Source organism: Pseudopodoces humilis, chromosome 4 (assembly GCF_049639895.1).
Source record: "Pseudopodoces humilis isolate 2021_Gansu_Grassland_sample_001 chromosome 4, ASM4963989v1, whole genome shotgun sequence".
Classification (NCBI taxonomy): Eukaryota; Metazoa; Chordata; class Aves; order Passeriformes; family Paridae; genus Pseudopodoces; species Pseudopodoces humilis.
This window is the reverse complement of record NC_142203.1, coordinates 12946182-12972591: the sequence shown is the minus strand read 5'-3', so window position 1 is coordinate 12972591 and position 26410 is coordinate 12946182. Positions and strand designations below refer to the sequence as shown.

The following is a 26410-nucleotide window of genomic DNA, read 5'->3' as shown; positions in this document are numbered from 1 at the left end:
CGCCACTTCCTTACGCCCTTCCTTACTTCCTTCCTTCCTTCCTTTCACCCTTCCTTCCTGCCTGCCTTCCTGCTTTCCTGCCTCCTTGCCTGTCTGCCTCCCTCCCTGCCTGCGTCCCTGCCTGCCCGCCTGTTTGCCTGCCTGCTCGCCTGCCTGCCTTTTCCTTGGTAACAACTGGAAAACAAATAATTTTCATGGAGTCTCAGCGTACTTGGGCCTGGCAGGTACTAATCCACCTGTTCAGACACAGTTAGAGCAGGTTGCCCAGAACTGTCTCCAGTCAACTTTTTGATGTCTCCAAGAGTGAAGACTCCACAGCTTCTTTGGGCATCCTGTTTTAATACTCAGTGATTCTCTCAGTGAAAGAGACATGTTTTTTGTGGAATTTCTTGTACTTTCATTTGTGGCCATTGACCCTGATCCCATCCCTGGGTGACACAGAGAATGAGAAATACTTCATTCCATCCTCCTTAATATCCTCCATCAAGTATCTGCACACTTGGATGAGATCCTCTCTCTCTCCATCATATTTGAGGCTCTAAAATACATTTTCTGCTTAGGCATGCTAGGACAGAAGTACTGATGGGATGGCTATTTTGCCATAACCAGCAGCCTTCATGATGTTGTCTTCCTGAATAATAACAAATCATTAACCACCCTTAGCTGTGTCGTATGTCCTAATGAATGTAGTAGAAAATGGCTCACAAATGTGGAGCTCAGACAGGCACCATTGACCTAGGTAAATAAGGTACTGTGCAGAAACCCTTAGGGCCCACATAATTACTGCAATTTCTCCTTAAAAGATAGACCAAGTATCATGGTCCCAGAGCTGTTATCCTTATTAATTACTTCAACCTCTTTTTTTTTTTTATTACCCTTCCTGTTTATGAAATAGTTCCAGTTTTCTTTAGCTGCATACTTCTCAAGAATTATTGCACTGTACTTTGTGATTTGAAAAATAATATTGCAGTCATTAGAGATAGACGGAGTTCTTTAAAAGCAGTTGCAAACTAAAAGAAGGATTTTTTTTCCTTTTTTATCTGAACAAAATTAAGAGAGAGTTATTGTTGTAAAGAAATAGGGATCATCTAGCATGCTTATCTCTGGAGGCTAATTCTTTAATTATGTAACCCCAGCTTTAGAAACATAGCTAGATTAATTTTTTATTTTTAGGCAGATACATTTGTTATATGTTGATGTGAATACTGCACCAGATGATTTAAGATGACATGTAAGCACTGTGCTTACATGAGCAGGGACTTAAATTTGCAGTCTGGTGCAAGTTGATCTGATCTGAGTTTTGTTTTGGGAAGTCTGAAGGTACTTTCTGGTGCAGTTAAAGTGAAATAATAGGAAAGCAATGGGGGTGAGTATGATTCAGGTAAATGTGGGGTTAGAAGGGACAGGTCTTTCAAAAAATCCCATTGCTTTAATTCGATATATTGTTTGCAGAATACAGACTGCACATCCTTTTCTGCAAATTCTTGAACAGTAATGTGTCATTTCTCTAAATTCAGCCAGTTCCTCAGCTGCCAAATACACTTCGGGTTTTGTCTCTGGAACAATGAACATCTGGTAAACAGCAGCTGTTTACCTGCTACCCATATGGGTTTCCCATGTAATTGAGAATTACAGTAAAAAAATACATCCTGGCTGAAACCCAACAGATACACAGCCACAAGCGTCTTTCTTGTCAGAGCCTGGTGTTTGTATCTTGTTTTGTTCCTATTAAATTGCCTCAAACTCAGTTAAGACAATGTTGGGCATCTTTCAATGTATGCTTCATTATTTTAGTGTGCTAAGCACTTACTAATAGAGGTGAAACTTGTGGGATCTGGCTTCAATTAACACTTTTCCCAACTTAGGCTGATTAAAAAAATAAAAAATCATGAGACTGATATTTAAAATAAATTTAATTTTTCTGCTGACTCTGGAAAATAAATGCATCATGATCACGAGGCCTCTAGAAATGCAAGTGCTGGGAATGTGTTTTATCTATTTTTTCTTCAATGACAGGCAAGGTAATGATTTTGTGGGTTTGGGACATGTGGTCTTAAGATGGATGAGCAGGAAAAAATTAAATCTTGCACAGCTTTAGAAGTGTTTTTAAGGTGGTGATATTTTGATACTATTGTAGTCATTCACTTTCTACGTAAGCAATGCACTAAGATAAGAAAGCATCTGTCTTCACTTCACTGAGGGCACTGCAGCACTTGGAAAATAAAATTCTGTTCCTCTACATCTGGCTAAATACGTTGCATTTTGAGAACTTTATTCCAAGTAATCATATAAACTTTGGGTATCTAATAATTCTGGTTCCCACGTAACATAGAAGAATTATCTGTTGTCACAACCAAAATTTCCCAGATGTAAACTATGCAAAGAGGCACAAGAGCAAATCCCTGGTTTTTCAGGTTTCTTTTGCCTATTTTTGTTGACTGTTGGATGTCTGCTAGCCTGCCTCCATGCTCATCTTGAGACCCACACATTAGTTTCACGTCTTTTAGTGACCAGGCACCTGCCAAAGTGCTTCAACCTGAAATGGAGATGAGTTATGTTACCTGTCTATACTGAGGTTATTTGTGGTGTGCTAGGTACCATCTGCTTTATTACCTAGGACCACATAATCTGAGAAAGTCAAATGGCATCACTGAAAGGTTATAATAATGCAGTTAAAACATCTTTGGATGCATCAGCACATAAGTTATGATGAAATATATGTATTAATAAAAAATAATTGTTATTTTATTCTAGTTTTGTTGCAAAGTCAAAATCATTCCTACAGAAGCTTGAAATAGTGCAGATGAGTATCTGAAGAACTCTCCAAACTCTCTCCTGTTTGTAGTGGATGCCTCAAAGGATGCGGAGTAAGACAGCATGGGCAAAGGTATATTTTGTGGGCTGTTGTGATAAAAAAGGGGACAGCAAGACCAATGTATGCTGCTGAAAGAAAGGAGAGCAGTGCAATGAAAGAGACTGACAGAAGCAGTCTGAATTTTATGTGGCATGTATGGGAAAAGCCATGACACGTTCCATTGTTTTGGTTTTCAGTTTGATGGAGGTTTTTGCTGTTGTTTTGGGGTTTTCTAGTTGGTTAGCTGTCTCCGAAGAAACAGAGAGCATGTATAAGGACGTGAGTTACTGACATGATTTTATTAATTCATAAAAAAGCAGGTCCTCACTCTTAATACTGTTTTTAATTTAATTTATTTTATTTTTAACTCACCTAATTTTCTATGATTAGGTGGGATAATATAAAATGAAACTAGAGTATGTTTGGGGAATTAATCATTTGGCTGTTACTACTACTACTTGGGTAATGTAAACTGCTCACATAAACACAGGGCTGGCCATTAGGCACACAGCTTGGAAGCCATAAATATGTGAAAGCTAAACCTCACCTTGATTTTAGAGGTTATATAAATTTGGCACAGAAAGACAGAAAAGAAATTGAAATGCAAGGCAAGTGGGCACTGAGGCCTATCATTCATGAATCTTATCTACTCTACTCTCAGATTTCTTCATTGATGGGAAAATGCAGATGAGAAAGGAGTAAAAAGGTGATATATTACGCCCATAAAGCATTAACATATTTTTGAGTGTGAACACCCTTAAAATTGAGTAAGATAAGGAATCCAAATTGGTTGTACATAGTAATTTTTTCTTAATTTAATACTCAGAGATTGAAAGCTGGTGTCCATGTAGTTTTGCGATCTCCCAGTTTTCATGCTGCTAAATCTTGCTGGAGTACCCGGTCTCTATTATAATGCGCCACTGTAATTGCATGGAGAGCAAAAAACAGGGTCTAAAATTACACTAGGGTTGATTTACAGCCCACTGAATCAAAATGAGCAACTTGGAAGCACTTCAGTGTGAACGGAAAAGTTATCACAGGCATGTATGCAGTTGAGGAAGATAAACCAGCTATGGAGCTGATGAGCAGCCTCCCTTTCACCTCCTCAGGATCCTCTCTACAGAAAGACACAACCCACTAATCCTCATGTCCCTGTGGGAATGGTCTGCAAGGATGTGGTTCAGACAGGACTTCTCTTGGCACATGCTAGTGGTGTGTGACTGGTCCTCTTCTGTCCAGACTGAAGCAATAACAAAGTTTTCCAACTTGCAGTGCACAAAAAGCAAACATCTCTTAGACAAAGATAGAAAGGAGAAGTATCCTGGCTGTTTTCCCTTAGCAATCTCTGGTTCCCAAATAATTTCCCATTGCTTTTAATTGTAAAGACATTGAATGTTTATTCTCCTTGTAGTCTGATAATTCTCATGTCAGCCTTAAAACCAACCTTCTAGAAGTACAAATGGAAGGTCTTAAAAGGCTTCACTTGCTGTTTAGTCTTCAGGTTTTTAGTTGCTCTGAAAAAGCTGCTAATTGCCATTGGACAGGGCTGTTCTGTCTGCATCAGTAAAAGCACTTCTTGAAAACTCAGCATAAAACCTTTTTGTTTGAAAATACTTACAAAAGTACAACCATGCATAGACCATTCTTGCATAGACCACCAAAAAAATGTGAATGGTAGAAATTATTTTTTGCTACAAACCACTAAAGTACAGAGGCATTTATCAGGGTAGAAATCAATTGCAAGCAAACAGCCAGATCTTGGTGTTAATTCAGTGGCTTCTTCTTCACAATGTATCCAAAGCTAAATTAAAAAGATATATCAACATAGGATCACATTGTAGGGATTTTATGATAATGAGGAGGGTCCTTAGTTGGCAACTGTCCAACTGAAAATACTTAATTTCAGCTCTAGAGATAAAAATTAATTTGCATATTTCTCTTCTCCTTTAGACCCATTTGCAAAACATGAAGCATTGCAGTGCTTCTAAATCAGAGCCTATTTTTTTTTTATTACAGCTTTCAGAAATGAGAGTGGAAGTAATAGAGCTGGCAGAACTTCCAAACAGTGCTATGCCATTGCTGTTTACTGCATCCACATAAATTATTGGTAGCTGGGAGGCAGCAGGAATGGTGCTACAGTTGTGACCCAATAAAGATGAGGCACAGAAATTCCTGAAATAAGTACATAGGGATTTGGCTAGCCAAGTTCTTTAGGACTCCAACCTATCAACTGGAATCATCATCTCCACTTCTTCCCAGTTATTACAACCTTCTATGAACTCTGTTAGACTCCAGTTGAAACTGGATAAGCTGCATCTCTGCAGGAGTATTGTCTTTATTCAGCAATTATGGAGATAACTTTTCTTTTGCTGTAGTAGCTTAAGCTAAGAATGTGAAGCTTACTGTCTCCTAAAATTTTGCCTATATTTAAAATAAATTTTTATTTTAGAAAATATACACAAAAGTAACTTCATTACTAAGATTTTAAGTAAGAACATTTATTTTTTTAATCTGTGCAAAGAGAACATGAACTTTCTTTCCCAAGTTTGTTTTTATGCCTTTAGGAATGCCAGACATGGAAGGTTTTCTTAATCTGAGGTACATGCTACTCCACAGTTATGGAAGTAGATGTGTAGGCAGAAAGTTCTCATTCCTGACCCAGACCTGCTGGCTTGACCTTTTACTGACTTTTAACTGGTCTGTGCCTGACCCTGGTCACTCTCTCTGGCCCCAAGCCAGACTTGGGATTGTCACTCATCATCCTGACTCATTACAGCTCATGTCAGCTCCTGGCTTTCATGGGGCCAGCCTCATAGGTCTGCTGGCCCCTTCCCTGACATCAGTCTGCAGGGCTGCAGAGAGAAGCCTTCTTAAAGTGGGGGCACAAGCCAAGGGAGAAATTGTGGAGCTGAAAAAGGTACATGCATTTTGCCAAAAAAAGTGTGCAGTCACTTCTGACTCTAACCTTTTGGAAAGCTTTGGGATAATTTTATGTGCCAAGGAATAATGTTGGTGTTAGACTGAAGTGGCTCAGAAATTGAATAGGCTGTATTTATGACAAAATACTGAAATGCTTCAACTACATCTACCTTGCATTAAATTAACATTGTCTATTGAGAGCAAAATGTTATCTTATTTGGGTTGTGGTGTTTTGGAGTTTTTTTACCTTCTTCTCATTTAGTTTGCTTTTTGACTAAGGAAAATTCTGTAGAAAACAGTGAGTTGTAGTTAACATTTCTACAGACACAACTGAAAAAACGCCATATAAATAATAAGACTTGCTAATTTTCCACAGCTGAAGAAGACTCTGGATGGGCTATGATAAGCTATAAATGGATCGATGCATTTTTAATCCATACACTTTTGTTCCCTTTATCTAAAACATTTTTTGGGATAGCTTTATTCACAAAAGAGCTTGAACATTGGAACAGCAAACTCCACTACAATCCTAATGAGTTCAGTGAGCTTAAATGGTGCAAGATAACACAATCTAAGGAGATGTTTTTTCATGTTTGTATTTTGGTGGTGTTCAGGAAAGGCCATAAAAATGGCCTCTCTTAGACAAAGATGCTTCAGACCTAAGAGTTGTCATGATGAGGAAAGATTATGAAAACTTGAGTTTATTCTTTCTTTGGTAGGCAAAGCTAAGAGAAAATTATTGAAAATTTGTCCCAGATTCATTAGAGTTCTAAAGTTCTCCAAAGCACACTTTGCTGAATATGTATTTTGACTAGGAGGCACAACTTAACACTTACTGATCTGATGGGGATTTGCGACAGCTTCAGTCATCACAGCTATTCCTCTTCCCTGAAAGTGTCTGATGAGTCTCGTGAGGGAATCATGTCTCTCTGCCAACACAGAGATCTGAGTGCTGTAGTTCTGAGTAAGGCACCATTACCCTTTCCATATTTTTTTAATTTTTCCTGTCTCTGTAGGCAACTCAGAATTCCTTATCTCATGCATCTATATAGTAAATGGACAGCTGCGTTACTACTGGAAATCTGTCTAATATCCTTCTGAAATCAATGAACCTAATTTGCTTCTAAATCAGTTCACATTTCCTGTGCCTTTTACTTCTCTGTTTTCATATTTTAATACCTACAGTACCTTAACCTTTTAGAGTTCACTGCTAGGCTTTCAAATAATGTGTTCAATCAACATTTGTACTCTATTTTCACAGAACGTTTTTGAACTCCAGCTCTTCTACAGCCTCATATATCTGTTCAGTCTCACTGTCACAATGTTACCCGCCAAGGCCAGTATTCTAGTTATCAAAAATGCCAATCTCTTTTGCATTCCATAAATTATCACCAGAATACTTTGTTTATTCCTTGCCACTAATATGCTTTGAGCTTTTTTTTCAGATAACTTATTCCCTTACATAACTGTGCTGCAAGGTGCTATCCATGATTACTCATGTCTGAGCCTAATTTTTTCCTTCAATTAAAACTACTAAATTGGTCAGTCAGGAAATCTAATAGTTATTTTACCTAAACTCCAGCCAAGCTAGAAAGGACTGTGAATAGAAGTTATGTTAACTCCTGAATGTACTGGAAATGTAACTTGCAAGCAATGTCACATCCCATCACTGCCTTTAGAATGGACATTGAAATTAACTGTTCCTGAAAAGCTGGCCATGGGTTTGGATAATACAACATTTTTCTGATGCCAGAGCCTCTATGGCACTTGTGTTTTAGTGTCTGTAAGCTCACTGATGAAAGAGTTTGCCTTCTCTCTGGGGAAAGCTCACTCTGAGACTCTGAAAAACGTATTAAGACATAAGAGAATTGTTCATGAAAAAAATGGAGGAAAATATGAGGAGAGGCAGAAAACCCTATCCTCGAAGGAAAAAGTGTTGATCAATTTGGATCTCAATAAAGACATACATCAAAGCACTAGAGAATGAGAGCTGGGCCCTTGAGAATTTCAGTCACTGAAATTTGAGTCAAAGGATTCAAAATTCATAGTACCTTGTACTGATAACATTTCAATAGAGCTCCACAGAATGAAATTATGATGGTATTTGCTTCAATTTTTTTTTTTACATTCCCATCAGAGACTGACATAAAACATTTTAAACTGAGACCAGCTGGATGGAGGGGAGGAAATGGTTTCTTCTTTACTCTTAAGTGGCACCACTCAGAGCCAGCAAACTCTTGAGTTTGCTATATGAGAAGGACCAGCAAATGAAAATGGATCCTGGTCTGATACCCTCCACTCCTTGAAGCCCAGCCCTTTGCCTGTTGAGAAGATGTAAATACATTTGAAGTCAATACTTCACTGCATTTGAAGGGGATTTTTCACAGGTATAACTTGAACAGATTATGTCTGTATGCATGCAAGTGTGAATCCTGTGTTCTTAGGTATGTTAGATTTGTATTCAAGTTAGATCTGTGAGTTACTGTATGCTTATAGCAAACTACATAGAATCTACTGTTAAATTGTTTAAATAAGGCATTCAATTAAGTGCTGTTAAAACCTTTAGGCCTAACCTGTTTATCAAGTCCTGGGCTAGGTTTGGCAAGGAATTCTACTCTGAACTTTATGGTGCAAGGGGATCCCTTCACCCTTTTTGTCCTTACCCTTTTACATTCTTACCTTGTTTGCATCCCCAACCTCCACCTAGATAATTTTTGGTTGATTTTAGATTTCTATTCCTATTTTTGTCTGTATGCTTTAACCATACAGTAAGTTGTAGGGTGAACCTTGCCAACTTTGTTATCGCTTTTACTTTTATATTAATCCTTCTTTTGCCAGTACCTTAGCTGGTACTTAGAGTGACTTAAACCATTCATTTGCAGCAGCTTGAAAAGAAGTTTGAGGGTGGATGACAGGCAGAAAGAAAAAGCAGCTTCTGCACTTCTTCCTGGGAAAAAAAGAAATGCATTTTCATTTACATGTAGAACACTTTGCCACATAATTTCTGCATAAATGTTGCACACTGCACTTAATTTGTCAGAATGCTGCACTGCATAAATAGGTTTTGTTTTAGGAAATTTCATTTCCACAGGAGATGACACTATGCCTGCAACTTTTCCTCATAGCACTTCCAATGACTTTCAGTGCTTAACTGGCTCACAGGTGTCAAATCTGGTGTGGACTTGCCTCTAATGATCAGATTATCTGCAGCAGAGTACAGAGGATACTTTTTCATCATCATATATTGTCTCAGAAACTGAGGACTGGTTCAGTTCCTGTGTTTGATCTGTGAATGCTTTCTAAAGACACACCTGAAGATGTAGCAGGATGCAAAACTGAACACACAGCAAGGAACTTCCAACTTCAAAAATAAACTGTTGTGTAATGCACAGGAAGTGTAAATGGCAAACCCAGTTATGTGTAGGGTTTTTGTCTGGGGGTTGTATTTCTGTTGTGCTAAGTGTGAGTAGGGACAGAGAGACAACAACAACTCCTGGACTGGGGCTCATGGAGGTAATTTTTTTTGGATTTAATAATGCTTACTGCAGCACTGTAGACATGGATTGCCCAAGGAAATGGCAATGCATTACATCAATCACATAACTAAATTTCTCATGATTTTAGTTATGTGTCTTCTCCTTACAGCTAGATTCCTTTTTCCCTCTGAGGGTGTGTCATGGGGTGACTTTACCTTTAAGGTGCTTTTGAGAGCTAAGGAAGTTGAAGATGCTGGGGACTGATGGGAGTCTTTTCTCCTGACTAATTGTCGGTCATTACTGGGAATTGACAGCAGTTTTGACCATTGAAAAGTGGGATCAACTTGTGAACCCTACCTTAAGATGTAAAGCCAGAGCACTCTCGTTCTCTTTGTTTCCTGGCTGTGAAAGGTAACAGAGCTCCAGCCTCCCGTTCTCTGCCCGGCCATGCGGCCAGGCGGGGGCTGGGCTGAGCTGCCGCGTCTCCCGGCCGGGAGATGGGGCCTGCGGGGGCTTGCCCCAGGCTCTGGCCGGGCCAAGCCGGTCTCTGGCTCGGCTGCAGGTTTTGCTGTGAGTAAATTCACCAGAGACTGCTGAGTGAAGAAAAAAAAAGGAGCTCTGAACCTGCAGCGGGCTGAGGCGGCGACTACACTTCCCAGAGCAGCCATGAGGAATCTTCTATCGAAGACAGCTCCAGCTCTTGCTCCGGCAGAGATCACAGAACCATCTACAAAAGCCTGGGCAAGATTTTAACTCTTTCATTGCCCAGATGAGACTTGCAGACTAATCTTTTTTTTATCCAGAGAAAGAAAAAGAAAGTAATCAACACGTAAAGAGACTTTATAAAACTATCAGAGACAATAAAGAAAAGAATTAAGTTTCAGAAAAGGTAGAGAATAAGGAGATGCTTTATGAGCTGAAATACCTTTCTGTTGAGGCTATGGAAATGGACAATAAGGTCTTGAAAAACTCCTTTAATTCATGACAGTATATAGGGAGGAATAGAGTGTTCAAAGTGTAAATTTTGAGTAAAAAGTAGAGTGATTGCGATACAGTGAAGTGCTAGAATAGAGTGAAGTGAAGATTTGAAGCCTTGGGGGGCAATGAGAAAACTGTTTTGTAGTGAAGCTCGCAGAGACAGATGAAGAAGACTTTTGCCTTTGAATAACTCATCCTTAAAGTGACATCCCTAGACTTACGGCCCGTAACACACCTCAGAGTGATGTGAAATGGGAGGAGTGAGCTCTGATGACAGATTTCTGGGCAGCTGACATCAGAGAAATAGAAAACTATAGCAGAAGTAGTTTTCTTGTGAGAAACTCCATAGATTAACAGAAAGAGACTTCTGTTTCTCTACAAAGACTGATGAAAAGACTGTCGCAGGAATTGGGACTGTTTTAACCACCAAAGTTCCAAAGTTTTTGTCTCTGTTGTCATGTGAACAAAGGAATGGTGGGTAGTAAGGGATAAAAAGAGTTTTCTGGAAGTTTATTCTGGTGTTCTTATTCTTGTAGATTGTTAATAAACTTTCTTTATTCCTTTTAAATTTTAAGCCTGTTTTGCTCTTGTTCTAATCCATATCTCACAGCAAAAAAAAAAAAGTAATCTTTTTTAGTTACTGGTTTAAAACCACGACACAAGCTAATTACATGGCTCTAATTAAGTGATTTGTTATGCAGACTTAACTTTTCCCATTTCCTAAAAAGTGGCTTTATACTGGAGAAAGGGGGCACTTCTAACATAAGGAGCAAGAAACTTCAGATCTTGATTTTTCCTCCAGAGGAAAGAAATGGAAATATAAACTCCACTGATATTTTTCCACCTGAAGAGAGTAGGATGCTGGCAGTATCCTGATGTTCTCTTTTCACATTTTTCACTCAGTAAATTCTAATCACTCTAAGGAGAGGAGCTTGCAGTAACACAACATGGTAGGAGATATTTAAATGACCTTTAAGCCAAGGGCATTCTTAAGAATGAGCTATTTGGGCAGTCTTCAAGAAATAACCTATTGATCTCAATTTCTATTCTAGTAGATGGCCTTACCTGCAAAACACAACTACATTTGATATAATGTTCAAGGATTACTCCTAAAAAAGACTGGGATGTATAATCATGTTATTATGCATTGTATTTGCTCCACATTTTTAAAGTCTGGGGAAAATTAAAATACATTTGTTTAAACAGCTTTAAGATCAGTGACAAATATATCAAGATGGTGTATGAAATGATGTTATCATTGCTGCAAGCAACTTATTCAAATCTATTTCTATAATTAACAAAGTTTAAAATGAAACTGTGTTCTTTAGAAATGGTTGATATGATAGGATATAGCTACTGCTTCTACATCAACACATATCCCTGTAATGCTTTTAATAACACATTCATAATTTAACTTACATGTTTGCAATATAGCTGCCCTTGTCTCAGATTATTACACGCTCCTGTTGCAGTATTTAAGACATTAAGAAATTAAGGTTCAGGCTCAATTTTACTGTTAAATCTAAGTATTTGATGTGTTTACTCCATTGAAGTGACCCATACATATCCTATGGACTTAGTTTTTTCTTTGAGGAAAATATCTCAGCTCACATAATGTTTTTGAGTGCCTCAGATGTTCAGTTCTTAGTGTACAATTTTTTTTTTTTAAAGTACACATGAAAGATGCCTCACAAAATTATATGTAATGATACTTATCCTTGGCATAAAAAACACTATCAGTATGTCTTTGTCAATTCTTCCTTGAAACTGGATAGAAAAGTAAACAAATATTCTGGAATAATAATGGTTTATGTTGGCTGATACATGATCTGTAACATGAGCACTGGTACTCAGACTTTTTAAAATACTCAGGATTTCTTTTCTCTAAAGACAGGTCTGATGGGGAAAACTTGGGAAAGAATGTTTTGGTGTTTTAGTAAGTTCATATAATTTATTTCTATTTGTTATCTTTTTCCATTCATACATCATACTCTTCCTTTCCCAAACTAAAAGATGTTCTGCTTTTTGAACCATTTGGTATTAAAGTGGAGGTATTTCATCATCCAGATGAAGATCTATATATATGTGCTATAACTAGTTATAGTATTTACCAGGCACTGATCATCATTTTTTCTGATGTGAAAGAGTAATCAAAATGTTTTAACAGCCAACTTGTTTTTTTCTCTAATATTACCCTGACCTCTCAAATCAAAAATTTGATTAATGATGTCATCTAAATTCAATAGGCATCCATAAAATGGAAGTGGTTTTAGGAGAAGAGAGGAAAGAAAAAAATGTGTCTGAAAAAAATTGGAAGTTATGAGGAAAACTGCAATAGAAATATAGGCTGTAAATGATAATGTTTTGAATATTTTGCTAAATGGGTATCGTCCCTAAAGATACCTTAAGGAAATTTCTACTTGAACTCTAAATTTATAGAAGCAGTTGGATCTCATCACTTCATTATGTTTAGAGACATGAAACCTAAATTATTTTTTCTCAGTTTTTTTAAAAGTTTTTGTTTGGGAAAAGCCTTTAAGCCTTGCTACCCTTTAAAGAAGGTCTCATTCACACATCTTGAGTTCAGATGGTTTTAGAAAAATTGTATTGTATGAATGCTAAATTTTATCATATATTGTACTCCTGAATGCTTCTAGGTAATGGAGAGAAAAATTTGATGCTATGCCCCTGTGAAGCTTTGAAATCAGTCTCCTTGCAGTGGATAATATTTGAGCCTTTCCGCTTTTTTGATTTAATAGTACAAACATAGCGTTGGTAAGGTTTCATAAATGGTGCTTGGATACCTAACCTTAAGCATTTAACATCATCTGGGACCAATGTAGAACCATTTTTACTGTCACTTTTCATTCTCACCTACCTCAGCAGATACATTGAGATGATTATAAATAATAAATTGAGTAAACTTTACATGTTTTTACCAGTAATCAGAACTCTAATGTTATTACCCCCACCACAAATGGAATCACTTTTATTGCAAATGACTATGATCTGAAGACAGTGCTTTGTCCCTTCCCCTGCCAATTTAAGTTGTTTTAAATTATTATGCAATATGGTTGTAGGTGTTGAATTTCCTCTGCTATTGGATGAAAAGAAATACTTTTTTTTTCTTAGAGTGCTCCTTCAGAGATTTTTTGTTTCAGACATTGGAACAAAACTGATACTATTTACGTAGGGAAAGATGGATTTCTCTGCTGGGAAATCTGAAATAAGGTCACTGATGAACTGCTCATCTTCCCACACACGTGCTCTGGTGCAAGAAAGGCTGGTGGCATTTGCAGCAATCTGTGTTTGCATGCTAATTCTGTCCAGTTCTTTTACCACCTGTTTCTTGCAGGAAATCAGGCTGACTGGTCCTGTTTCCTATTCCACACTTGCTGGAACAGTAAATCTTGGCACTTGAAATGCTTTTCTTTGGTAGCTTTCCATTTCGCATGGCTCCACCCATGACTTGTAAATCACAGCATGGCAGTTGTGACCACCAACTGTCTGCTTTAATTATAGTAACTTTTACCTCATCTTTGGGAATGAGGGTGTTAATATATCATGCATGATGTCCAGCCAACTAGCTGACAAAAACTAAGATGCTTTTACCTTACATATTAGTATAATTTTTAATTCATAGAAAGCATATCTTACAAGAACCACAGTATATATATATACATACCTTATTCTGCCTGAAGTACCTGCAGAAATGGCAATATAAATATCAGATTACTTTTTTCCTTATTATAAAAAACTGATTTAACAAGTATGTCTGTATGTTTTGAGGCTATTTTTTTCCTTTATTTTTTGCTGTGAGAGAATGAAACCAAAGAAATTGGTCCTAACATCTCTTCTGTGACTTTAGGGATCCCCACACATCAAACCCTAAAGTGTACCTTTACCTTTACTAATTATACCAATCATGGATTTATCTCTTACAAACTGTATGAAAACTATGAAGCTAGATGTGAATAACAGCCTTGTATTCTAGTGATTACATCTATATGCACTTTGCAAACTTGCAGAATTATTCAAGAGAACTTAAATAATGAAACATTTTGTGACTCTTATCCCACAAAATCATTGATGTTTCTGGTAGTTCAGTTTAAGTCTCTTCTTTATGGTAAGGACAAGAGCATGCCTAATCAACAGCATATTACTATGGCATTTTTCCAACAGGCAAAAATATTGCCTGTCTTCTGCTCACAGATTCTAAAGAAAAAATAAAACCAGGAAAAAAATATAGGTTTTCAGACATGTTAGGAGGAAAAACAAATTTGGGAGAGTACAAACTCTGTCTTATCATTTGATTGTACGTGGGTTTTGCCAGACCATCTGCTTGGAGAAAGATTCATTTTGGGAGGTAGTTTTCAAAAATATTCATTGGAAAAAAGATGTGATTTACAAGCGGAATATTTCAATGAGAATGTTAAAGGTTTTCTATTTTCTTCCCTCAGGAAGACTTGTTGAAATTGTAACAGGCAATGAAATGAAATATTTTGTGATACCTCAAAATTTAAGGGGCTGCTGTGCCTGAAACTCTTAGAGTGAGGAGGAAAAAATTTCAAAAGCTTTTGTACAAACATTCTGAAAGACTCTATCTTAAAAATCACAATGTATTAAAACAATATTTCATACAGTGATCTTGGAGTCCTTACTGCTGACTGTGGTGTGGTTATATAGGACAAAACAAATTCACCAAGTAAAAATAAGTTTGACAAAGTAAAATCCATCTACAAATGGCTGGGTTTGTGTGACCTCAGCTTGAAAAATAAGGGTTGTATCAACCAGGGCGGCTCATAAAACACTGTATCCTTCTCAAGTTCTGTATTTTTTATCCAGAGAGAAGGAGAAAAATAGTAGCCAAGCATAACTTGAAAATCAGCAGGTGGAAAACTAACAGACTGTGCTAATATAAGCAATTTTATAATTCCACTAGTAGGATAACTGAAATTTGGGAGATAAGAACATGTGTAGCTGTCATTATCACTGATACAGCTTAATAGAATTTTAAAAAAACCAACAAAAACAAAACAAGAAAAAAACAAAAAAGGAGAGTTTTATGGAAAAGCACTTGGGAAGAACTGTGTTTTAGCTATTCTGAAATCTTGACTATATGAGATTCTCAAGGCAGTTGATTTTATATTCTCTCAGTGCTTGTGTCTGCGAGCAAAGGAAGTGAAGTACCTGGGCTTATTTAGTAATAAATTGAAACTTTCTTGGTTCAGCATGAACTAGTGTAGCAGAGAGCAGCTAAATATTTGTTGGAATGTAAAATAAAAGCCTCTCTGAGTCCCACAGAGAGAGGAAATAATTAAAATATATTAAACCACATAGGTGTAGAGTAAGAGTGTAAGTTTTAGTTTTAAGAAGGTAAAAATATAGCTTAAGTGCTGTAAGAGTCTGTGTTAGCGAGTGAAGAGCCTTATTACCCAATTTATGAAACCTTACCAACGCTATGTTTGTACTATTAAATCGAAAAAGAAGAAAGGCTCAAATATTATCCACTGCAAGAAGAGGGATTTCAAAGCTTCACAGGGGCATAGCATCAAATTTTTCTCTCCATTACCTAGAAGCATTCAGGAGTACAATATATGATAAAATTTAGCATTTGTACAATACAATTTTTCTAAAACCATCTGAACTCAAGATGTGTGTATTACCCAATTTAAAGTTCAGTGATGATACCCTTCACTGATTCAACTTAGCTCTAGACATAATGAAAACATAGCTTGCATTCTTAGATAGAACAGACAGGATTAATCACATAAATAAATAATGCTCTGTACTAGGATTTAGGCAAAACTAATATTGCTTTTGCAGATTAAAAATTAAGCTTAGATTGGTGTAGAAAGGATGTTTTAGAATCGTGTTTTTAGCTGATTGGATGATTTATGAATTTAATCCCCTGTACTAGAAATCCCCTCCCCACTACACACACATCCGAAGAAGAACAACAGCAGCACCATCGTCATCATGATCAATAAGAAGAGCTACTGCAACTGCTTCCGTGGCCCAGATCAAAGAAGCTCTGTGCCGGGAAGCTGCTGCCCAGAACATCGGGACTTTGTATCAGAGAGAAGCTGCTGCTCAGAATTCAGGACTTTATGCCAAAAGATTTTAGCATGAACTTTAATTCTCTGAACTCTCTGCCTTGCTGAGAGGTTTGTGTGTGTGTGTTTCTTTAGAGAAAACAGGAAGCATGTTACACCAAAAAGAAAAACCCATTGTATTAATTATTAGTTTCTGATTTGATTCAGCAAATATCCATTGCTGAATATTTGATTTAGATTAATGCAAGTGTTTATATCCAGACACCTACCCCATCACTGAACTTAAATGGAAAATAACCACTGCTGATTTGTAACTCTGAGTTGATGCACGGGCATTAGATATTGCTCTTAGAGTCTGTTTTTCCCAAATGGTTACTCTTTAGTTCACATTATTTATGTTTTGCAAAAACAGACATTGTCATCTATCCTTTATGGATGGCTGCCACTGCTAAGAACCACAATATTAATATCAGCAGTGAAAAAGAAAGGGCCTAACTGGAAAAATACAAGCCAGCAATGGGGTTTCAACTAAATCTAAGTTTCATGGAAAACCTCAATTTCCTTTCTATTTTTTCAAAAGAGCTAGGAATAACTCTCTAGGAATAATAAGAATCACTGAACTGCTCTCATAACACAGTTGTCTTAAACTGCTCGGGCTGGTTTCTTCAGTCCCCAGCATCACTGGAAATGTCCAAATATCTCTTTGTATCCTGTCAATAAAACCCTTTTTTCTCTCTGTCCTTCTTTCCAGTGGCAAGTCCAGGGTATTCACTAATTTGGAGAGAGGTTGTTCTTGCAATACTCAGCCAATGTGCGCAACAAAGGAGTGCACCTGAATTTAAAAAATGACCAGAAGTTCTTTCCAATCTAAATTATTCTTTGATTCTGTGACATATTTAAAAGCCTTTCATTAAAACTTTATTATACCGCATTGGTACTTGGGTAGAAAAGGTATTACAGATTCCAGGCTAATCAACCAGCATGTTGTCTCTGAAGAAGGAAATAAGTGGGAAAAGACAGAGTAAAGAGCTGTCACAAATCTCTGAGATTCTGAGATGACTGCTTTATATCTTAGATGTAGGGAAAAGACAGATTCTAGCAATGAGATTTCATGTTTAGTTTTAGGGCATGTGTTTTATTCCTAGCTCTTTTGAAAAATAGAAAGGAAATTGAGGTTTTCCAAGAAACTTAGATTTAGTTGAAACCCCATTGCTGTCTTGTATTTTTCCAGTTAGGCCCTTTCTTTTTCACTGCTGATATTAATATTGTGGTTCTTAGCAGTGGCAGCCATCCATAAAAGATAGATGACAATGTCTGTTTTTGCAAAACATAAATAATGTGAACTAAAGAGTAACCATTTGGGAAAAACAGACTCTAAGAGCAATATCTAATGCCCGTGCATCACGACCAGTTCAGATAGTCCAGTGTATTTGAGCTCAGAGAGGCACAAAGAAAACATCTCAAGACATTTCTTTATATAGATAGGTACTACTATCTGAAAATGATGTACCGTGGAGCATATAAACAACCTAGTCATTTCCTGAGAGATGCAGTCGACCTCAAGAAAATAACCTAACACTGGTGATCTGAACATGGAAGAGGTGAAAGAAAGCACTAAGCCAAACATTTATATGTTCATCCAGCTGTCTCCATGGTTGCATCTGGGATCAAAGCAACCTTGCTTAGAGTCTGTCCAGGTGGAACAATATTCACTCATCCTAACTGAATGTCAAAGAACTTTGCCCAAAGCCACCTTTGGCAGCTTTCTGAGCTTCTGACACGGCTAAAGGCTACTCTGAAACAGAGTCTAGAAACCAAGCCAAGGCAAATGAGATTTAAAGAACGGTACCTACTGGAAGACAGTGGAAAAAAAACTGATAATATTTCCACAATATTTCTAAGATGCATACAGAGAATGAAAATCTGAAATCTAGAGCTGGATGTTTAGCAGACAGTCAAAATTACCAGCCTACTCTTTAAATGGCTTTTCATTTGAAAGCCTGTAACTTACCTACTTAAAGCATCTGACTTTGACAGTTGTTTAAAATTAACCCCAGCTAAACCTGTCCCTGATATTGCGCAGAGTTATCACTGTGGTTGGAGAGCTGATCTGTATTTCAGGGGTATGTCAGCAGGGTCAGTTCTACATTGTTCTTCCAGCCATTCTTGTGTCTGTTTATTTCTCCTAGGCATTTTCCTTTTTTATTATTATTATTTATTTTGTAGGACTTCTTTTTGGTTTATTTCTGTTGGAAATGTATATCTCTTGACCAGGTTGAAAGCTGATTTCTAAAGCCATTAGGAAGGCAGAACACACTCCCAGACCTCCTGCAGGTAGAGGTACAACATGTGCAAGAAGCCTGGAAAGCCAATTGTATCCTGGACTGCATGAAAAGAAGGCTGTCCATCAAGTCAAGGGAGGTCTATATCCAGCTCCTGGGTCCTCAGCACAAAAATTATGTGGGTCTGCTGTGGAGGCAGGCTGAAAGAACTGAAAAAAATTTAAAAAATAGCTTTTGGCAATAAAGTTGTCCATTATCCATCTTCTGATTGATTTCTCTTTACTGAATTAAAACAGTTGCTACTCTTTTTTTACTTTTATTTTAAAATATTTTAGAATAATAAGATCTGAAAAATAACTCTTTTTCCTCCTTTCTGAAAAGGTGGTTTGTATTTATTTTTTTATTTCTCAAGAAAAGGCAGTGTGGCTTCTAAACTTGCTTCTCTTATAAACTGAACAACAAAATGGATCCCTCTGCTGTTAAATCTCTGGGACCCCATTAATCTCAGTCATGTGTTACCCATGATGTGAGGTGCCTTAGGGAGGCAAAGATTTAGTTTCATTGTTAAAGTGAGAGGCGTGGCTGTAAAGACCGGCTAGTGTGAATGCTGAACTTCTGCCTTAGGGGCTGGGCCCTGTGAGCCTGGGAAGAGTTGCCCCACCCCAGACCCCTCGTGGGGTGTCAGCCCAGGAGTTCTGATTGGGTTTGAGCCCCTGGGGTTTCTCCCTTGCTGTGTTCCTAGTGGTCCCTGACCCTGAACTCCGCCCTAGTTCTATCCCTCAAAACCCATCTCCCTGCCTCTGTTCAGGGCTCTCTGGATCTGAGTTTGCTCCCATGCTGAATAAATGGTTTCATGAGCAGAAGCCCGTCTCGTTGGTGTCCCACGCTGGTTCCTGGTAACTGTAGCTTCTCTGGACCTGATCCTGCGGCTGCGGAATGCAACACCATGAGATATATGATACTCATCCAGCGCTATTATATTGGTTTCTTTTGCAAATAAAAGTAATTTTTATTTTACTGTCCTGGGATAGTGTATCTACTTGACATATAATTTCAGTAAATTCCCTCAAAGTGGGCAACTCCAGCTTTCTTATTAATAGAAAGTGAAGACTATTGCTTTGTAAGTATTTTTCCAAGATTTAATAATGGTTGGAGTCAAACTTTTTACTTTATCCTTCAATAATTTCATCAATAACAATAAATCTGTGCTGAAACAATTTTATTTGATTGGGTCATAAAGACAAAATTATGATATAGGATCAAGTTTGCACTAGACCTTTCTTGCCTGCTAGAAAATTTAGTCTCAGCAGGTTGCCCTGGTTGGCATCAGGCAGCACCTGATGAAACCAGAAGCAAAGCAGATGTGCCAGTGGCTGACACAGAGGAGCACTGGAGGCAGGCTGAGGGCATGGCCCTGCATCAAGACCAGCTGCCTCTGCTTCCCACTCTGCCTTTGGCATCTGCTGCTCTGTGAGTATGCAGCTGCAGCAGGATTTCATGTGGGAAGAAGTGCTGCCAACATGGTCTGGGGGGCTGTGTAAGCCCATGGCTGTGCCCCCCAGCACCTGAGTGCCACCCATGTTCAGGCAGGAGGAGAAGGGCAAAGATATTAGAAGGGAGAGAAAGAAGCACCTAGCAATTGTGTGAGGAAAATAACAATTTATTTCCTTTTCCTTCAGTAAAGAGCTGCAAGAGCCCTTCTAGAGCTGCCAGCAGTTTGGCCTCTTGTGGGGCTGGGGAGAGTCCTGGGGGCTGGGGACCCTTCTTTTAACAGGGTGCAAGGGTCCCCACGGCAATCGGTCCCAGCCCAGGACAGAAGTAGAGGGGCTGAAGCTGCTGCCCTGGGCAGAGGGACCTGCCACTCTTACTATCTCCTGCCGTGGCTCCTCCTGGGGTTGATCCCACTCCATGGGGACAGGCACAGGTGGGGGGTTGCTGGGGCCACTGGGGAAAGCATCCTCCAATGTGCCAGTTTCATCCTCCACATCATAGACTTTGGGGCCATGGGCAGGAGCCCCTCTCCAGGAGCTGCTGGTCTGGAAGCTGCTGGAGCAGGAGCTGAAGCTGGAGCTGGAGCTGGTGCGGCTGGAGCTGGCACTGGCCACAGTGCCATTCTCGTCCCTGATGGCAGCAGAGTGCAGCAGCCTCTGGGCCTCCTCGCTGCACTGGCCCACAATTACGCTGATGATGCCATGCACCAGTGGAGCTGTGTGGTGCTCGAGGACAGGCTGCAGCCCCTGGACCAACACGTTGGCATTCAGCCCCTTGATGCACAGGTCATGCAGGATGGAGCTCTCTGCAGCCTCAACCAGCCACCACCAGCGCTGGAATATCCCCTCCAGCTGCTGGCGCAGCCAGGGCCGCACGGGCTCCAGTAGCTGTGGTTGTCCACGGAAAAGTCCAGCCCACACCTCAGGCAGGAGGCCACCCAGGAACTCCAGCCCTGAGGGGCCCTGCTCAGCTGGGGACAGTGTCCCCCATGGAGCAGATGGACTGGACACCAGAGGGCCATGAGGGCTGCTCTCATCCAGGTGGCCAGGAGCTCTCCCTGCCTGGCTGGTGGCTACTGGCAGCTGCTCAGAGGTGGTGCTAGCTGTCTCCAGATACTTGTCTGTGTGGTCAGAAAGCCTGATGGTCTCTATCGGTGTCCTGCAGAGCGGGCATGAGGGATTTCTGTGTGCCCAGCGCAGGATACAGCCCAGGCAGAAGCAGTGGTGACAGGGCAGAGCAGAAGCCACATCCTTCCGAGAGTCCTGGCAGACAGGGCAGTTACCATCTGTGTCTGTGGCCATATCAGGAGCAATGGCTCTTGCACAGAGATCTGCCAAGAACAGGCCGTGACAACGCAAAAGGCATTCTAAGTCCTTGGAACCCCAAGATAAGCAATGAGGGACGTGAGGTCACAATCCAGTGCTACCTGATGTCACCATCCACAGGTTGGTGACATTAGAGTCCTCTGCCCTGTAGTGAGAGATGAAGTAATATTTTGCTGAACCCAAAAGGTTATTAGGTAAAAAAAATGAAAGTTGTTGGTTGTATGTGTTGTTATTTGTGGTTTGGATTTGCTCTAGTTAATTTGTTGGGAGTTGCCATGAGCTGGCAAAGCAGCCAGGTTGAAGACCTGACAAAAAAGGAAGTAGGATGGGAATGGGGGGGACAGAAAAGCAGGTGGTCAGGAGAGACTACAAATTCCCGAATACCCTGCCAATGGGAAAGGGGACAAGTACTCCCCCCAGCTGGGAAAGGCTATAAAATGTAGTCGTCGTTTTGGATGGTGTGTGTGTGTTTGGCTCCTGGGGGAAAGAGGGGCATAGATGCAGCTCAGGTGAATCATTACTAATAATCAGTTTTCTTTTGCATTGATGTCTTTTAATTTAATTGTATCTAAAAGTTCATTTCTAACAGTGCTGGAGCTGGACACTGACTAACACAGCAGGCCTTCCATCCCTGCAGGCACATGTTGTCAGGAGAAAAAAGGAAATGCTGTTTCCTAGTTTCAATTTCTACTTCTCTGTGATGCTCTCCCTCAGCCACCTGCATCACATGTCCTGGGCCCTGTCTCTAATCCCTGCTCCTGACACCTTGACATTGTTTCATGGGGACAGTCCTGGTCAATATTCACAGGACCTCTCGTCTGCCTTGCTATGAGAGGCCATCACATCCACGCCTTTCAGGCTCTGCACAAGATTTTGTCCCTTCTGGTTTAAAAGTCAGAGTTTGTGCTCTCTGCAGCCCTGCTGGATCAAGGGTGATGGGCATGTTATAAATTTGTATTGTGATACTGGCTTTCGCAGATGAATCTTATATGTTAAATACTTTTTAGCTATGTATGTACTTTTTTCTTGCTAACAAATCTTAAGCTTAAAAGAATTTCCTAGGTACAAGGCAAGAAAACCCCAGAGGGCAAGGACAGTGAAGCCCAAGCTGCTTATCAGGAGAACAATAGAACCCAAACTGTTATCAGCAGAAGATATGAAGCCCAGCTGCCCTCAAAAGGAAGGATGAGAGGCCCAGATGGTTATCAACAAGTGACCATTTGCAAAAGAAAGGAAACAAAACTTCAAATAATGCTGACCAGCTAGAATAATGATGACCAGCAAAAAATATGCTGATCAGCAGAAAATAAAAAATTGTAGAAAAGCATGATCTAAGAAGGCGGAACCAGGGAGGGGACATGTTTGAATATGCATAAAATCCTCAAAGCAAGAGGGGATAAAAAGAGTGTTCCCAAGATACCAGGTGTGTTCCTGGCAAGCCGCCAGGGCACCCGGCCGTTTTAACCCTTTGCTTTATTTCTTTTGTCTCCTAACTGTCTTTTTGTTTATATTAAATTCTTTTTTTAATAATTTATTAAGTGAATCTCGTTTTTAAGAGGCATAAGGACATTTTGCACCTGTGTTTAGAGCTGTGGGACTGTTCAGCCTTGTTTGCTCAGTAAAATGGGTTTTGTCTAGAAGGGTGTTGCTGTTGAGACGGACACATCGCACACACACACACACTTGTGCAGAGACAACAGTGGCTTCTTTATTACAAGGTGTTCTCAAGTTTTATACCCTTAACAAAGCATGATCTGAAGTCATTAGTTACATCAAAATAGCTCATAATGTCAATATTAATTTGACAAAGCAATAGCTCATTGTATTTCATTGGTACAAAGCAATTAACGTCAATAATTAATTGGCAGGAGTTTACAACAGATTATTAAAGCACGTATGCTTCTCACTAAGGCATGTATCTCCTAACTGCAAATATCCCTTATGTATCTATTTTATCAGTTTCCATACTAACGGCCTTGCTTTCTTCCTAGCTATGGATAAGCTAGTATTTTATTAATTTCTACTTCTGCTAACTCAATTGTTTGGCCTGCAGACCAGCTGCTAAGCCCATCCACAGGGGAGCTCCAAACCCAGCAAGGCCTTTTGTTTTTGCAAAGGTTCTTTCATCGGCACAATGACAAGACCAGGCCTCCACCCTGGGAGCACTCCTGAGGTGACAGGAACACACTCCAAAGGACAGCATGTGGGCCCCTGAACAAAGGAAATCTGCAAATACACAAATGGTACCCCAGGGGTGCAGCTTGACTTTTCTCCTCTAGCCTTTGCTGAGCTGTCCTCTCCACCTGAATCCTGAAGAATGGGAAGAGCAAGTGCAGTCTGACACCACTGCTGACCAAACAAAAGCCTCTTTGTGTGATTCAAGCTACAGAACTGTGGGAATAAACAAAAATGTGTCTAAATCAGTGTAGCCAAGCTTCCAGCAGGGTCTTGTGGGCCTCCCTGTGCTGTTGTGGGACACCTCATGGGAACTGACCAAGTGAGTGACAGCTGGAAGCTTGGCTGGAAGAGAAAGTTGGATTTTTCAAAAATTGGGATGCTGCAGGTAAATGTCCCAATTCAGGGCTGCTGCTGATCTTAAACTGGGAGATGCTGTTGACTCTCTTGAGGGAAAAGACACTATGCAGAGACATCCAAAGAGATTGAAGCACTGGATTTCCTGTGGGAAAATGTGCTGTCCACATGGCCCTGGGCCTTCGGCTGTGCCCCACAGGACACGGGTGCCACCCATGGTGGGGCAAAAAGGGAAGGCTGAGGAAGCAGAGCCCAGAGACTGTGTGAGGGAAATAACAACAATTTATTTCTTTTTTCTTAATTAAGAGGTTGAAAGAACCTTGCTAGTGCTACTGGTGGGGGGGCCTCTTGCAGGGGTGGGGAGAGTCCTCAGGGTCAGGGGCCTTTCTCTTCAGGGACCGCTGGGGTGGCCCAGGTGAGCAGTGCCTACCTTGGGTGGGACCAGAGTATCTGGGGCTGGTGCTCTGGACTGAGGGACCTGCCTCCTCCCGGGGCTGGTCCTGCTCTGGGGACACTGGCACAACTGAAGGGTGGCTTGGACCCCTGGTAGGGTTGGCCTCCATTGTGGCAGCTTCCTCTTCTTCCTCTGTGGAGACTTCAGGGCTGCTAGCTAGGGTGCATGTCCAAGAGATGGAGGAGATGGAGGAGCTGGAGCTGAGGCTCTTTGGGCTGGGGGAGCTGGGGCTGTTGAGGCTGGGGGAGCTGGAGTTGTTGAGGCTGGGGCAGCTGGGGTTGTTTGGGCTGGAGGAGTTGGGGTTGTTGGGGCTGGAGAAGCTGGAGAAGATGGAACTGGAGCTGCTGGAGCTGCTGCTGGCTGCTGGGCTGTCATCCTCATCCCCAGCAGTGTGGGAGCGCAGCAGCCTCTGTGCCCCTGAGCTGCAGTGTCTCACAATGATGTCAATGGTGCCCTGGACCAGTGTCACTGTGTGTTCTTCCAGGATGCCTTGCAAACTCTGGATCATAATCTCCCGGTCTGGCCCATACACACAGAGAGCATGCAGGATAGCACTCTGTGTGCTCCTTGCCATCCACCACTGGTCCCTGTGGATGGCCTCCATCCTCTGGTTCAGCCAAGTCCACACAGGGTCCAGAAGTTCCTGTTGTTGACGGAAAAGTTGTGCCCAGACCTCAGGCAGAACACCGCTGACAGCTCGGGCTGGTGTCTCTTGAGGAGAAGAGGGATGGACCAGCACAGGTGGATGGGGGCTGTTCTCGTCCTGGTCACCAGGAGCTCTCCTTGCCTGGCTCATGGCCACTGGCAGCTGCTCAGGGGCTGTGATGACAATCTCTAGATAGTCACCTGCATCATCAGAAAACCTGACAGACTCTATTGCTCCTCTGCACAGTGGGCATGATGGATTTGTCTGTGCCCACTGCAGGATGCAGTCCTGGCAGAACTGGTGGCCACAGGGCAGAGCAGAGGCCATGTTATTCCAGATATCCTGACAGATGGCACAGTTGCCACCCATCTCTGTGGCCATACTTGGCCCATGAAGCACATTGAGAAGGGCTGAGGATCAGGAGCTGCTCTCCTTTGCTGGTGTCACACCCTGCAGGAGAGGGGAGGAAGAATAAGGACAACCTCCCACCTCCCTAGAGCCTCGGTCACCTGTTCACACCCAACCAGGGGCTATTTCCTGCCAGTGCTGCAAGTAAGTGCTGCCCAAGCCAGGCAGGGCTGGGGAGACACTGCTGGTTGCTCTGGGACTGGCACTTGGACCTGCCAAGAAAAGACACCACTCAGCACCAGAGAAACCTGGCTTGACTCTCCGCACCTCACAGTCATGCTTGGTAGGACTTCAGGCCAGAGCCAGACTGGCCCCAGCTCTGCCCACATCTATATTTTAAGCAGTGAGGGGTGAGATGTCACAATCCTGCACTTGGTGATGTCACAGTCTGCCTCTTGCTGATGTCAGCAAGCAATGTTCCCACCAAGTGCATGTTGTGAGGAGAAAGATGAAAATATTTTTTCTTGTTTTCAACTTCTACGTTTCCCTGTTGCTCTCCCTTGGCCACCCACATCATGTGTCCATGGCCCTGTGTCCTATCCCCCCTCCTTGCCAAGGTTTTCCGTGAGGAGCAGAGTGGTGGCACCAGCACAGACTGCCTGTGGCTGGATTATGTCTCCTCCTGTCACTGCCTTTCCCTGGGCAATGCTGGGATTTGGAGAACCTGGGTGCTGGTGGCCAGCCTGGATTGAGAGTCTCCCAACCCTGTGGATTGTTGATGAGTTCGGCGGGAGAAAAGCAGCACTCAATATGTATGATCATCACGTCTCATTTATTGGTATCTCTAAAACCACTTATATAGCACCAATAATCAGGCTCATACATAGTGCAAAATCAAACTCCTTATTGGATATTTTCATTTAAGGTCAACTCCACCTAGTTCCACATTTCTGTCATCGCTCATCTATGCTGAATTCACATTCTTTTGATCGCAGCGTCTTGTTCTCAGTTAACAGCTATCACTAAGGTCTTCCTGACCTTGCAATATC

The 26410-nt window shown here is 40.8% G+C and overlaps 1 protein-coding gene across 1 annotated transcript in view; it reads right to left on the bottom strand.

Annotated features, from left to right (window-relative positions):
- LOC148184440 (uncharacterized) overlaps positions 1-21357 on the bottom strand; it is a 102972-nt gene extending 81615 nt beyond the window's left edge. The window contains exon 1 of the mRNA XM_088054607.1: positions 20668-21357. Coding sequence (XP_087910733.1) covers positions 20668-21357 — 690 coding nt within the window. The remainder of the gene's footprint in view (positions 1-20667) is intronic.
- Between the last annotated feature and the right edge of the window lie 5053 nt (positions 21358-26410).